We start from the raw sequence: 15,214 nt of genomic DNA on the forward strand, positions 1-15,214 counted from the left end.
ATCCGCCGTAAGCTGCGCCCAAGCATCCTGAAAGGCCGCCAAACGGCCCCCTATACGCACGTGCTCCGCTTGCATGACACTCACCGCTTGATTGGCCTCCGCCGGAATTGTTCTTAAAGCCACCACGGCCCCGGAAGCGTTGACCTCTGGTAGGGTAGAAGTTGTTGTAGTTGGCCGAGGAGTTGTACTGCCCTCGCCCGGAGCCTTGTCCCCTGTTACTAGTTTGCTGACCGCCACGGCCGGTCGCGCGGCCCCTCCCGTGACCGGCCCCTTGGGAAAAACGAGTTTGGAAAACTCTTTTAATGTTGGATTGGGCCTTATCTAAGGAGGTGAAAGTGGCCACGAATTTTCCCAATTCTTTCACAAAGGGATCCCCAAAGAGGCCCCCTTGAGCCACCGCGCCTGCCTCGGAAGATGCCAAATCGCCCAGTTTTGGGTCGAGTTTGATCAGTAATGAACGGCGGCGTTCCGTTGAGAGGGCGCAATTTGCATTTCCCAGAAAGATTATCGCCCTTTGCGCCCAGTTGGAAAGCACCTCGGGGGAAATAATAGAGCCCGTGACTTTTGCCTCCTCCGCCATATCAAGAATCTTGGTCATAGGACCTATGGCATCCAGAAGCTTATCCTGGCACGATCGCCAGGATCGGTCTATACCCTTGCGGGGGTCCTTCACATATTTAGCTAGAAAGGTAGCCATCTTCGAGTCTAACTCTGGCGTAAGGGCTACCTTTCCCTCCAAAGTGGGGCGCGGACACTCCGCTCTTAGACATCCCCGTGCTTCCTTCTCTAGAGGCTTGCGGAGGCGTCCCGCCACGAACTTGGCCACCTTGTCCCCCGGAGCCCAGGCTGCGGAGCGCGGATGCATGAACTCATCCGGATCCAACATACCTGTATCATCCTGGGGCAATGCGCCCTTGGAACTGGCCGGACGCCAAGAACGCGAAGACCCCTCCTCATCATCGGTATCCGCCGGGGAACCCCCAGTCTGGGATGGCGAGGGGGGGGCGGTGGGAACTGCGGGCACCGGCGGTGGAGGAGGCGCCGAAGGTGGTGGACTGGATTTAGCCAAGAAAGCCTGCCTCAAGCGTTCAAAGGCGTCCTTGTCCACTCCCTGCGACTCCTCCATGGCGCCCTCCCTACATACTTTCTTGGGGAACGGCCCAACCTCCTCAGGTAAAGGACCTGGTACAGGAGAAGGATCCCCCCGATAGGCCTGCCCCAACCTAGCGCATTCCGCTACTATGCGGTTAGACAGGCGGTCTTCCATTGGGGCTACCACCTCACTAACACACCTAAAGATAGAACTATCTACCGCTTCATAGAAATCGTCGTCCAGAGGTAAGTACTGCGTCCCCTCTTCCTCCTCATAATAGTTCCCTTGCTCCATACTGCTTCCAGATACTTTAAGGCAATGCCGTACCCTCAGAAGCTGGGAACCTCGTAACAGGTAAGCAACAGTGCAGGCTGGGACCAACAGACAAGTGTTTAGCAGGGCAGACGTGTACTGGCAGCGCCAGGACGAATTTGGGCAGATCGCAGGAACTGCAAGGGTTTAAGCGCGGCCTAGCCGCTGTGGGTGGCACACACACCCCAAGCGCGCCGGCCTTCAGCACCTGACAAGGCCACACCGCCACCCAGCGCGCTGACAATCAAAAGTGCCAAAAACCTGCCCTCAGGCGATAACGGGGCTCGGAGACCTCCGCTGATAAATACAGACCCTCGCGGGCGTATAATGTGGAAAATTCGGGACAATACTGACCCCGAAGGGCATCTTGGTGAGGCGGCAGGGGGACAGGCTCCGGCGGACTCGGTTCTCTCGCAGCGGCTCCCTTTGAAGAGACAGCCGCGCTGAGAGCAACGAGACGCACGGGCTCCCCCTAGCGGCCAGCAAAGGCCGCCGCAGGTGGGACGGCCGCGAAAGGAGCGAAAAGAAACGCTCCCGCGGCCGTAAAGGGACTCTGTGGAAGGAAAAACCAACACAATAATCTAAACACACAAGCGAGCCCCTAATATATAACCACCAAAGCGTCAAAGCATTCAGAAACAGACAAATCCCCAGAGAAACAAGTAAGGGACTTAACTGGCTGCCCAGCAGCGAAGAAAGAGGGCTTCACGGAATGGAGGAGCTTTCTAAGGGTCATGGACAGCGTGAAAGGACTTGGACGCTGGGTTATCCCTCGGACTGATGGGAGTTGATGTTTTCGCAATGAACTTTTCGAGTTGTTTTCTGGTGACCAAAGGATGTTTTTTCCTATTTCTGGTTATAAGTTCACTCTTGTTCTGCTTTTCTGGCTGCTGTGAGTTTTACATAATAATAAAGCGGAGAAAGGAAAAGCATAATCGGAGCCTCCGGTCCTGCCATAGAATCTGTGGACAAATGAGTTTAAAAAGGGGAAATCTGCAGAGAAAAATGAGAGAGTGGAATCTGTGGAGAGTAAAACAGGATGAGGGGACTCTGTGGAGAGAAAAAGCTAAGATTAGAGGGGAAATTGTGGAGAGAAGAGATGAGAGGGGATCTGTGGAGAGAAAAAGCGAAGACTAGAAGGGAATCTGTGTAGAGAAAAAGCATGGATTAGAGCGGAAACTGTGGAGAGAAAGTGAACATTAGAGGGGAATCTGTGGAGAGAAAAGCGAAGAGAAAAGGGGAATCTGTGGAGACAAAAAGCAAAGGTTAGAGAGGTATCTGTGGAGAGAAAAAGTGAAGATTAGAAGGGAATTAATGGAGAGAAAAAGTGAAGATTAGAGAGGAATCTGGGGAGAGAAAAAGTGAAGATTTGAAGGGAATCCGTAGAGAGAAAAGCGAAGATTAAAGGTGAATCCGTGGAGTGAAAAAGCGAAGATTAGAGGGGAATCAGTGGAAAGAAAAAGCTAAAATAAGAGAGTAATCTGGGGAGAAAAAAAGTTGAGATATAAGACGGTAGAATGCACGGACCTGCTGGGGTTGTGAGCAGCAGGGGAGAGCAGGCCCAGAGACAGTAACAACAGAATCGCTGTGACAAAAGCAGTAGCCCACTGAGCTATCACCATAAAATAATGTTTCTGGATATGTATGATACACGTGCCGTACAGCAGGCATACTAATCCTCTGCTCTACCTTAGATAAGTGAAAATTGCCACAGGACGAAACTCACCTCTCTCTCTAGCAGGTGCATTAATAAACCAACAGAGTTAACTTGACACTTTTATTGCTGCTCGAAAACTGTTAAATATACAAGGAACTTTGCAGTGCTTTTAAAACTGCTGCTGTGTTACAAAACCAACCCCACTAACAAAACCTGCCCTCACCCTTTCAGCCTCCCGTGGAAACTCCCAGCCATCGGCTGATGTCCGGTACGGCTGTTCCAGCCTTGATGGTGTTCAAAACAGACAATGTTTTGTTGGCCAGTCCACCAGCACTTACTGACTGGCGTTCACGTGCTGTGGCTACACAGATGCAGTGTTCAACATAAAACAATGGCAATTGATGTGTTATGCACATTACCTAAACGTGACCTGAAATGTGTGCTTATTAACAATAATTTCTGACGTTTTGCCAGGCATTTGAAAGTGTTGTGTCAACTCCAATAAAAGATAATCTTATCTTTACTTGTTGCTTATGTTAGAGGTTTGCCTAGGGCCCGCAGCTCACAGGAGTCACAAGGACCGGCACCACCACAAGGGGAGTCGGAGACTCCAGACTCTAGTCAAGTCAATGTGATGACTCAGTCAGTCTCACACGACCTCACCTGCCCTGTGGCCCGCCATAGGTCCTACTAGCCGACTCAGTCAGAGAGTGACAATTAGTGGAGCAAGTCACTCACAGCCCGGTCCCGAACTTGTGTTGATTCTAGTCAGTTACTTTAGAGTCTTGACACCCAGCACCCACGCAACAGGCACAAGTCCAACTCTACTCCAAAGCCGCACCGTGTCAGTGCGGCTTTTACTGTGGCGAGGGGGCTGGCCAATAATTTTTGCAAGGGATGTCATCATTGGTAGCGTTTTCGAGCATTACCAGATTGAGAGCCATGGGACCAGGTTGGCAGTTCTAAACATGGTGGTATACATACTGCACCGAGCACCACATCCTCAGCTAGGGTAAGGTGCAACACATGCCTGCTTGCACGTGAGCACACATGCTGTTGGCTTCAGCATGTGTAGTTAGTCACTGTCCTAGCACGTTCATCTATGCTGCACGTGCTTCGTGCTCATTCGCTCAGTTTCCTGGCCCAGGCCTGCAGCAGATACATACAATGTATCAAATCAAGGACTGCACCGGCTAACCCGGGGTCACCATAGCAACGAGTGAGATGAGTTCTTTCACCCACCCAGGTCCTGCTTGCAGGCCATCTTGATGTCTCTGCAGGCAGAGCTTCAGCATAGCAGATCAATCAAGTGCAGCTCACATTGTGGGTGATTTTATGCCACAAGAGGACTTGCCAAGGTTGACAAGCAAACAGGGGTCACAAGCAAGGTGGCAGAGGTCGCAACCGGTAGCTTAGGGGCCGTAGTTGCGACCCCTGGTGACCCCTAATTGCGCCCATGGATAACTGATAATGCCTCTTTGCATTATGTCTCAAGATTCTACGGATGGTCGCTTCTAACTGCTTCCCATTTCTTTTCCAGGACTGGGGTCCCCTATAATTCACCCAGATTTGAAGGAGTTTACGGTAAACAAAGGGCGACCAGTGTTTTTCTACTGTACTGGGAACCAGAGCGTGACATGGGTCAATTCTGAAAAATGGAGGAAGGGACGTGTCAGCGGTACACCAACAAACAGAAGCGTCAGCATTCTCAAAGCAGCAGCCTCGGACACTGGCACGTACACATGTGTATACACCAACAGCAACTCTGACGAACAGGCATCAGTGCACATCTACGTCAAAGGTACATATGAAGCGTAAAGAAATACCCATAGTGTCGTTGCCTGTGATGCACGGCACAGGAGTATAACAATTTATGTTTTACTTATATGCATACCTGTAAATTATGTTTATTTTCCTAAGACTATGAAATGATAAACAAAGTGTTTTTAAAGCTGTTTTGTGCATGGTATTTCTGAATTTTGCATTCAAATGTTTCTAAAATAAACGCAGTTGGCGGTTGTGCTTTAGTTAAGCTTTCAATATGTTACAAAACGTGTTTGTTAGGATTACGTTTTCTGGGCTGCCACGATTGTTGTCAGGGAATTCTTGCCCAATAGTTTAACTTGAGTAAGAGCGAATGCCAAATAAGAAAATGAGTAACTGTTAGAATGCTCATCATTTTAGATCCATTCAATGATCTTAAAGTTTTCAAGCATTTAAATCAAAGACTCCAAAATATTGTTCAAAACACGACTTAGAAGTTCAGATTATGTCAATTGGAATTTTGAGGGACCAGTCGAAATGGTGAATGCTCATTTTCTTTGGCCTTATTGAATTTCAAATTTCTGTTTCTTGAACTGCAATACAAAACTACACTGCAAGTGATTTGGAATTCCGAAAACTATTCTAATTTCATATGTTTTCAGTGCTCGACCACCCCTTGTCCCTTCAAGCATGCATCTCTCCTTTGAATAGTAATCCTAGTGCTGTGATTTCATTGTAGATTTGCTTTCTTTTGTTAGATCCAAAGGTTCCTTGGGTAATTGTCTTTTGGCCTATTTCTGCCAACGAGGGCATGGATGTACTCTTCCGCTGCCTGCCAACAGATCCATCAGTGAGTAATGTCACCCTGGTGCGAGATGGAAAAAACCTGGTGCCACCAGACTCCATATCATTCGACCCTCACCAGGGAATAACTTTGCACAAGGTGCGGACTGATCAAAAAGGAGACTACGCGTGTGAAGGTTTCATGTATGGGCAGAGGAGAAGATCAGACATTTTTGAACTTATAGTGAAAGGTAAGAACTCCACTTGCACAAAGAGTAAGGCAGATATGTATTGCACAGCATGTCATGACAGACGTCTGTACTGAACATGAATAGAGTCATTGTGTAATAACTTCAAGAGGAGCCCACCTCATCTCTTAGAAACCGTTCTCGGATATTTCACAAACTGCAACACAGCTATGACTTTAGAGGATTATTTCTTGATATCCCTTATGCCTTCTTATAGACCAATCCATTCACTCTTCCTATTTCACACTTTTTAGAGGCACTTTACAATGCACTTAAATGTCTAAATTAGCACATCGCCTTCACAGATAGAAGATGTGGCGCCATTACCTGGGAGGTCACAACCCATTGCCACACTGATACAACCACTGACAATGTACGCATGCAAGTGCTACTTTCTGTTATGGCTGTTCCCTCTTCCCCTTTGACACCCCCTCCAGCCCGTAAGTCCCCCATTACACTTAAAGTGCTTTTTGGTATGCCGAGTGGCTGTCCCTAGGGGACCTCAACCTTCCCTCGCCTGGGTGATTTAGCCACCACAGACCACTTGATGGCAGGTCCTTAGCACTCTGCATCACATGCACTTGAGTCAGAGTGCATGCAGAGTTTGCATAGCTATCTGGGACTATGCTTTGAACACTTTTGTACCACCTGCGCTGTATTTCTACCAGGGTGCATCTCTTGATGTTTAGTGATTCTTCTGCTGGCACTGTGTTCTTTAAATATCAATAAGTAAAAGTTGCAGAAAAATAAATAAATAATGTCTTAAATGATGATAGCTGGCATGGATCCGGCCTTCTGAAGATCCCAGAGCAAAGTAGGTCAAATGTTTTGTGGTTGCTGACCACATGTTTGGGAATGTTCTAGATGACCCAGATTGTTAGTGACGTGGTAGAAGTTGAAAATGGCAGTTATAGGGGCTGGGTATGGTAGTTTAGTGGTTAACGAGCAGAAGTTAACTGACAGCAGCATTATATAGTTACCCCAGTGTCACACGTGAGGGTAGGACAGCCTGTGGAAATGTGGTGTCTGTTTTGAAAAAGATGGGCAGTTGTTTCTGCTGCTATGACAATGGTCCTGGGCCTCTTGGGTCCTGAGCTTGGCAAAAGTGTTTGAAGAAGACTGACTGCTTCAGAGTCCACCGGACCTGTTCAATTACAAGTTTGGTGCAAAAAAAGACCTTGAATGTTCATTCCTCTGTCATTTATCCAGGTGTTCTTCATGGTCCTCCAATAGTGAAAATGAAATCCATTGGTCGTGTGCGGATTGTGGGCGAGGAATTCAGCGTCTGCTGTGAAACGGTCAGCTCAGTCCCATCCAGTGTGGAGTGGAATCACACAAGCAAACATGTAAAAATGCTTTTTTATTCTTTTAATATCTCACAGCAATGAGCCAAACACCATGCAGTACTCTAAAATGAATATCAAAACTTCAATGCAAATTTAGTCTAACTAGTCTGGATAATTAATTGAAAACAAACGCAGTGGTTCTAGAACACAACACGTAATAATGAGGCATGTCATACTGTTTTGAACTACTCTCTTTACTGCTTTGTGTTCGGGGCCGCACAAGTTACAATTCTACTGTGTAAAACATGAGCACACACACCTGGCTGCTCAGGGCCCACTCTTTGGAATGCTCTGAAACTAAGCCCTGGTGTAGAATTTAGACTCATGTTCTCCAGGAAATACTTCAAACCTAACTGAAACAAGCATAGCCAATAGGTCTCGCCTTTGGGACCTTATAAGTGTTTAGCCATGCAACAGTTGATGTTGCACCAAGGATATTGTGCTGGATAACTAAACACTTATAAGGTCCCAAAGGCGAGACCTACTTTGAATGTATCTATGAGAAAATCGAGAGCAGCTTATTGTAAGAAAGGCAACTTAGTTACATTTCTCAGCAGCAGAAACAGAGTTAGGTAGATTTATTGCTTAAAGCATGTCATAGGTGACACATCCCATCAGGACAGTCAGCAATAAAAACATGAAAGATGTATCCGACTAAATCTGATTTGTGTAATGCTACATGCAGGTCTTCGCGCGCTGCGATTCCCATCCTAACGCTTTCTTGTAAGTGTTATGAGGAACTAATGTCATGCTGTTCGTTTGGTTGAAAATGAGATGACGAAATGCTGAACCACCTTGCCTGTTTAGCATTTAACCTAGCGGTAAGTCAAAGAACAGCATTTTAACTAGACCGCTAGTATCTGCTAAACAGTTTGAGTTTTGCTGCTTGCCAGTGACCCTGATGAATTTAATCACCACCACAAGTGAAAACATTCAGAGTGCAAGAATATTAATCACAGCCACTCTTGATGTGTCAAAGTAAGGATACTTGTTGTAGGAGGGTAGGTGACCCCGCAGACACGGGCCGTGGTGCCAGTGGTTATATAAGTGGGCAGTGAGAGCCACAGTTAGCAGCGGTTTCCTACGAAAAAAAATGATGCAGGCTGTTTTTTAACAAACTTAATACTTATCGGATCTCTTATACAGTCAGAGCTGCATTCCACCATGTGATTAGCATTACAGTCACTAGTGGCAGATGGTGATCTTTGAAATTGGCGGGAAATTATTAAACTATGTCCATGCTTGATAGGTCCGCTCGCGCCCTAAGCAGAAGTACAGACGATCAAAGTCCACCCTGCAAGTGGGAATAGGTGGATTGTTAATACGCTATATATAATATCAGCTTCTTGCTCGATGGGTGCGAAGGCGGTCGGTGTAAAACATCCTTTGCAGTTGGCAGTCTTCAATTGACAATGTCAAGGTTGAGATTTGAGAGTGACATTATGCCATCAATTTGAGGTTTTGCTTTAAACTCTGTATTTTGCGTATGATCACGCTTTACACGCACCCTTCCGGAGTAAAAAACCTAAATTAAGTAGGGTCTTCAGAGAGAGGGGCCGTGCAATGATAGTAATTTGTTTACTCCTGCACTTCATGGATATTGGTTTTATTCTTGTTTTTGTTTTTTAACTCGACTGTGTTTTAATTTACCTTATTTTTAAGTTGCATGGCTTCCAGAAATAAAGAAATGCAAAGAATATCCTAAGACAAATCAGCTTGGAGTTCTAACCACAAAAAAACATTATAGCGTAACAATGCCATCTGCTGCTGTGAAGAAGGATTGCAACGAGATCACGTTTTGTTCTCCTGGTACAATCTAGGCGTGATTCCACTCGGGGCAGGGTGGCAACGCATCGGTAGCGCAACATCTACATGAAATGGTAGAGCTACAGAGGACGTTAATGTTGAAGTGATGAAATAATCTAGTTTTTACACACCGTGGGGCTTAAGCAGTTGCAGTGGAGCTCCTTTCAAAATAAATGGAGTGTACCCGTGCCTTCTGTTTTTCGGTGAACAAATGAATCAGTAAAGCCCCCTTAAGTCAACAAGTATTCTTAGCGGAAATCACGTAGGCACTTACTGCAGCACCAACGCCGATTACAAATAAACACATGCATTACGTGGAGTTTGTGAGATAGAACATCAGTCTGCAGTCGGAGGAAAGTTACGAGGGAAAAGAAGTGTACAATACCTCGAAACTGCAGAGCTGCTTTGCAGTCAGGGCTTTGTGGGATGAATGAACTCGGGGATCTCTCTATGGGGCGTGGCTTCAAACACCTAGGCTAACAAGCATTGGCCGTGCACACGCGAGATGCCGCGAGACGTGATATGTGGGGGGGAGGGGGAGAAGCAAAAGAAAACAAGCACTGGAGTTGTGTGCGCGCGCAAAAAAAAATAATCACGCGAGTGGTGGGCGCGTAAGAAAGAGAGGCCAGGGCGCTGAAAGCTGGCGGCTGCGCGCATGCACCCATGCGTGAACGCAAGGGCTAGGCCGTGGGGCAGCACTTTTAAAAGCCCTAACTAAATGTCTCGCAGACCATCGCATGCGCTGGCTCAGGCGAGACCTAAAAAGTGCAGCAGTGGCAACTGAAGAATATGGAATAGGGGGTCCACTAAACATCAGACTAGGCTAACGTCTTTGGATCTAGTTTTTGCCCATTTGTATAAAACTCTAATGTATCGAAGTGGCAAAAAAGCAGCATGCTGAGCTTTACAAAACTTACAGAAATAGGTTTTTTACAAAGGATATTAATGCAGTCACTTCACTCTTGTGAAGGATTCCCAAATGTTCATGGAGATCCAAGAATAGAATCTGAGTTTGAATTCTATTTGCTGCTTGTTTTTCTCAATACCCATTTAAACATTATTCCCAATCTCACATTAGTGTATTGCTCACACTGTACATCAGCATTTCCCGTTCACTTCTTTATAACCTTCTACGGTCATCTCTAGCAACTGTGACCACATTTCTTGAAATATACATTCAATTTTAAGTTATCCAGCAGTGCCATATTTTGGAATCAGATTCTTAATAATCATATCATACCAAACGGTGGATGTCAATAGTGGAGTAAGGTGACAACCACCGATACGTGCGTTTTTGCTACATGAGGACGTCTACATTTACCTAATGATAACAGAACTGTAGAATTAGTCAAGCAATTCAAGTAAACATACCACAATCACACAGTCAATTGTACCCTAAATGTATAAGTGTTCCTGCCCTACCTAGTTCATCTGTAGCATTTCTCCATATGTAGACATTTCTAAGTGACAAACTCCTACAGACCCAACCAGTGACACATTACATTGAAAATGTTGGAGTTCTAAAATTTTAGACATATTGTTTCCCTCAAAAGAAAAACATCACTTAAAAATGCACCCTGCTAGTCCTTCTTGAGAATCCAGTATCCCCCAATGCCTGCCAAAAAATACAGATTAGAAAAATGAAAGAAACAATTTGAATTTCAGGATACCCCCAATTACTTTGTAAGCCTCCTATATAATATTATTGAGCAGGAACACTCTTTGGTTATACCAATCTTCTTGGCACATGATTTCTATTTTCAAGCAGACTCTGTATGTTCTGAGTGTATGCAGCCGGAGGAAATGAGAGCTGAATCTCTTTCACTCTCAAGAGGAGTCAGGAGGAGAGGCCACGCTTCTCATCCATCCAAGCTCATATTTCTAGGACATTATTAGCCAGATTAAGAAGAGGCAATTTTAGAAAACCAGTTCACTTTTATTCTTTTGAAGAACTCCTAAGAAACCAGCCAACAGATAGTTTATTTAAATGAAACATATCCTAGAAAATCTTTTTCACTCAGGTTCCATACAAATTCAGGTTAATGTTGTGAGAAGTTGGCCTGATATATGCTGTCCACTAGTTATAGTGGGCACCTTGTATCAGTCCAAACAACCCCTTATTGGTTATAGGTTAAAGACAACCTTTATTGAAAGCTTTCCTAGTGATAGCTATGGAGAGCAGCCTTCAGGCTAAGTCTTGAAGGAATGTAAAGCAGCTTGTTTTACCAGTCTATAATCTCTTGAGTTCCTAAATGAAATATAACCACACCAGGTATATGTATAAAATATATGTATTTATTACTAAACACACCCTCCTAGTCTCTTTAGGAGACTAGAGGTCAAAACACATAAGTTACACTTCAATAATCAGAGTAAAATAGCACAAATAGACGTCAGGCCCTAGGGGCGAGCCAAACCATATACTAAAATAGTGGTATAAGAACCACAACTTAACTAGACACAAGGCCTAGAGCCTGTAGAATCGCTGGGACCCCAAGGAACCACCCAAGGTAGTGTGTAGTGTGTGAACACAGCCGCGAGCTCCCATTAGCTTCTATGGGGAAAGTCGCGGTTAGATTTTTAAAGATTAGGGACACTTGGAAATGAATCAGGACCAAACCCTTTTGGACTTAAGAAGTTCTAGGGCTAACACCCACTGGAGCACCGGAGTACTCGTGTTACCTCACCCAGGGAAGCCGGGTGCATAGGTGTCTTTTGGTGTCGGGTCGCGTCGTCGATTTCAATGGGAGCTGGCGAAGAAGTGCTGTTGCGGTGAAGATGCGAAGTGTCCGAAGAGATCCAGGCCTGGATCGAAGATGAGAAGAACCTGAAAGCAGAGGGGTACGAGTCTGGGCCACTAGCCAGTGACCAGGAAGGCGATGGACAGATGCCCACCGATGTCGGGTGATTTCAGGTGAAAGAGGTGAAGCTTGACTCTTCAGCCATGAGGACCAGGAGGCGTTGAGGATGACCAGGAGCTGGATTCGAGCTGTCCCACGAAGGATGTCGAGTGCTGCAGCGTTGGTGCCCAGATTGGATACAACAAGCCATGGCAACAGCAACCCACGCAGAAACGAGAAAGATGCTTCGGTGCAGACCAGCAAGGTCTGAGGGACTCACCACTTGGTAGGAATCGGGCCAGGAAAGCCCAAGGAAATTCAAAGTTACCCCCTCAGGGACCCACCAGTCAATGGACCAGGGATTGCGAAGGGACCTCAAGACGAAACACAAAATGGCGGCCCACGGGTCACTCAGAATGACCAGGCCAACAATCTTGAGTGGATTCAGTGCTCGAGGTGGGGGCTACAAGTCAGCCAAAGCACGACTTAAAGACACGTTGAGAAGTCAATGCACTTGCAGAAATGCACGGTGACCAGGAGGTCCGGTTTCACGCTACTCACGAGGGTTGCGGGTCTCAGCTTTGCTGGGGACTCGGGTCGGCCTCTGATATGTCTATAAATCCTCTTCCTGGGCTGCAAATACTTCGGAGTCCGGCAGGAACTTCGGAAATGCAGACCGGCAAATTGCTTCATTGGTGCCTGCCAAGCAAGGGAGTCACTCCTTGACCCCAAGGGAGATTTCTTCAGTCCTCTGGTCTTTAGCAGAGCGTCGAAGGTCCAGAATTCGGCTTCAGAGTTTCGTCGAGGGTAATCTAAAGTCCTAAGGATGGGGGTCCCATACTTATACTAAGGTAGGGGGTTGGACATACTCTGGGGACCCACCTGTGGGAGGGTTTGGAAAGACGGGTGGCTACACCCATTTCCTTTGTCCAGTTTCGCGCCAGAGCAGGGGCTGGAAGCCCCTGAACCGGTCTCAGCTGGACTATGCACAGGGACACCAAATGGGCCCCCAGTGCAGGACTTCAAAGCAGTCAGAGCGTGCTCCCACCCAGCCCCAATACACATAATCCTGTCTTGCAGGTGGTTACACCTCCCTGTGACAGGAAACCTATTGTCCAGGCCTCCCCTGCCGGAGTTTCGGTCAGCAGTAGGAGGCCAGACTTGTTTCTGGGGCGGCAGCATCCATTTTGTGATGCCAGGGCTCTATTACATTTCTACCGGGTATACCAGTGCTGCCATGTCTCTCCCTCTAGAAGGGTGAGATCATACTCCCACACCAGTTACTGGTGTGGGGGTATGATTCCAAGGTGTTTGACTCCAAACATGACATGTTTCCGTGCAGCCAGCCCAAAGTTAGCATTTACCGTTTGGTTATAATGCAATTAAGAGTATATGGTCAGGCTGTACTACAAACAGCATCAGAGAAGGGTCTCCGAATGCTGCAGAGGGGCTCTGCTCATGCAGGGGCACCCTTTCACATAATAACCAAGCACTCTGCCTTCAGGATTGATGAAGCCTGCCATAGGAGTGACTTATAGGTTTATATGTGTGTGTATATATAGTGATATAGCTAACCTATATCACAATAAGGGGTGCATGCACCACCTTACCCAGGCTGCAGTTGCAGACCTGTGGTGTCATTTTGGGTGGCTTTCCAGGGGTGGCATAATACCTATGCCCTGGGTACATAGTATACCATATACTAGGGACTTATAAGGGCACCTTAGATCGAATCTGTAATGTACCTAAAGTACATGGAATCATTTTTAGAGAGGAAGCAGCTAGGATGGGGCCCTGAATAGCAGCGTCCCAGCCAGACTAAAGTCGAAAAACAGTGAAATACCAGCAAAAAGTGGGGGTAAACATGTGAAGCAGATCCTACTCTCCTACAAATGTTACGAGCTTCAGCAAGTCAGAATAAGCTCATCAACAGTGTTATAATCAGATTAGTTTATCCAGTCTAATATCGATTTAATGTTGTGTCTATATGTGAACAAATGCCCATTTATGGAAATGATCATATGTTATGTTTATTTGATATTGCTATTCATCTGAATTACTGGACTGATTCAAGCTAGATTTTCTGACATTGATTAGGTAACAGAAATGAGAACAATGTAGGATTGTTTGTTGTAATAATGTAGGGATGGATATCTCGAGCTACAGTACATCATTTCTATAAACAAATACTTGACAATCACTAATCAGGGTACATATAACAGCTACAGTCCAGACTCTTTCTTATGGTAGTCGCCAGAATGGACCATAGGCATGCCAAACTTTTTTCAAAAAGAAAGAATTGGCCGTTATTTATGTATAGTAAACACATGAGAAAAACATGATTCAAAATAGCAAATGCCTGCCAGAAAAGAATGTTTACAAAACCGTTATGTCAAGGGTGTCCTAAGTGGGTTGGGGAGGCCCATTGGTGCGTCGGAAAGACCTCCTAATCCCTTAATGACGGCGGCTCAGCTGATTATGATGTCAGTTTTCAACAACCATTCCATGTCGGCCTTTCCGACATGTAAACGCTGCCGGAAAGCGACATTGGGGACCCCTAGCAGGGCCTCTTCCCCTCTGGCCCTCCAGTTTGGGGCCTGAGGGGCACCTATTCCAGCGGTGCAGGGATGTTTCAAACATTCATTTCACTATGGCAGCTTGGGCTGCGGCATTTTCTGCTCGCCGCACAAACTGCCATAGTGAAATGGACGTTTTCCGACCGCCCTATTGCCGGTCGTGACCTATGATCAGGCGGCTCCAGACGGATATGGTGTCCGCCTGGCATTTTAATTATGCCCTAAGAGTGGTTTAATGATGTCTAACGTTTTTTTCAAAAAGAATGCTATATTTCCTAATACCACATTTTTGAGATTTTACTATTCTCTTTGGCGGCATCAATTACTTTAGAAAAAAAATGTAAAAGTTGTTTCTGGAAAACCTAATACAACCAACGTGAGATATCAGCACCTGCTGTGGCTTTGTAATTTCATTGGACGTTATCATTGCCCTAAAGATGTAAATTAGTTCAAGGTGAAATATTGCCAAAGAAACGGTACTTTATTATTTTTCTTTTTTGTTGACGAATACATAGATTTCACCAAACAAAGGGAGTAAATAATAAGAAGTAAACAATGTTACAAATAGAATTTTTGAAAGTTTTATTGAAACCATTTGCAAATGTTTCAAAAATATTTATGAATAAGCCCTTTCTGAGATACGTTTTCCATGTGTAAGGGAGGGACCATCTCAGTAACATAATATTTAAGCATTAGTAATCATTAATTAAAGTTTATGTAAGAACATTTGAGTGGAGAAAGGACCCTCATTTTTTCAGTTGATTATTTGTTTCTCCAGGTAAGCTCATA

The 15,214-nt window shown here is 45.7% G+C and overlaps 1 protein-coding gene across 1 annotated transcript in view; it reads left to right on the forward strand.

Annotated features, from left to right (window-relative positions):
- Positions 1-15,214, forward strand: part of CSF1R (colony stimulating factor 1 receptor) — a 166,697-nt gene that overhangs the window by 78,337 nt on the left and 73,146 nt on the right. Inside the window, exons 2-4 of the mRNA XM_085617732.1 lie at positions 4,603-4,863; positions 5,585-5,860; positions 7,067-7,203. Coding sequence (XP_085473858.1) covers positions 4,603-4,863; positions 5,585-5,860; positions 7,067-7,203 — 674 coding nt within the window. The remainder of the gene's footprint in view (positions 1-4,602; positions 4,864-5,584; positions 5,861-7,066; positions 7,204-15,214) is intronic.

Source organism: Triturus cristatus, chromosome 7 (assembly GCF_964204655.1).
Source record: "Triturus cristatus chromosome 7, aTriCri1.1, whole genome shotgun sequence".
NCBI classification, from domain to species: Eukaryota; Metazoa; Chordata; class Amphibia; order Caudata; family Salamandridae; genus Triturus; species Triturus cristatus.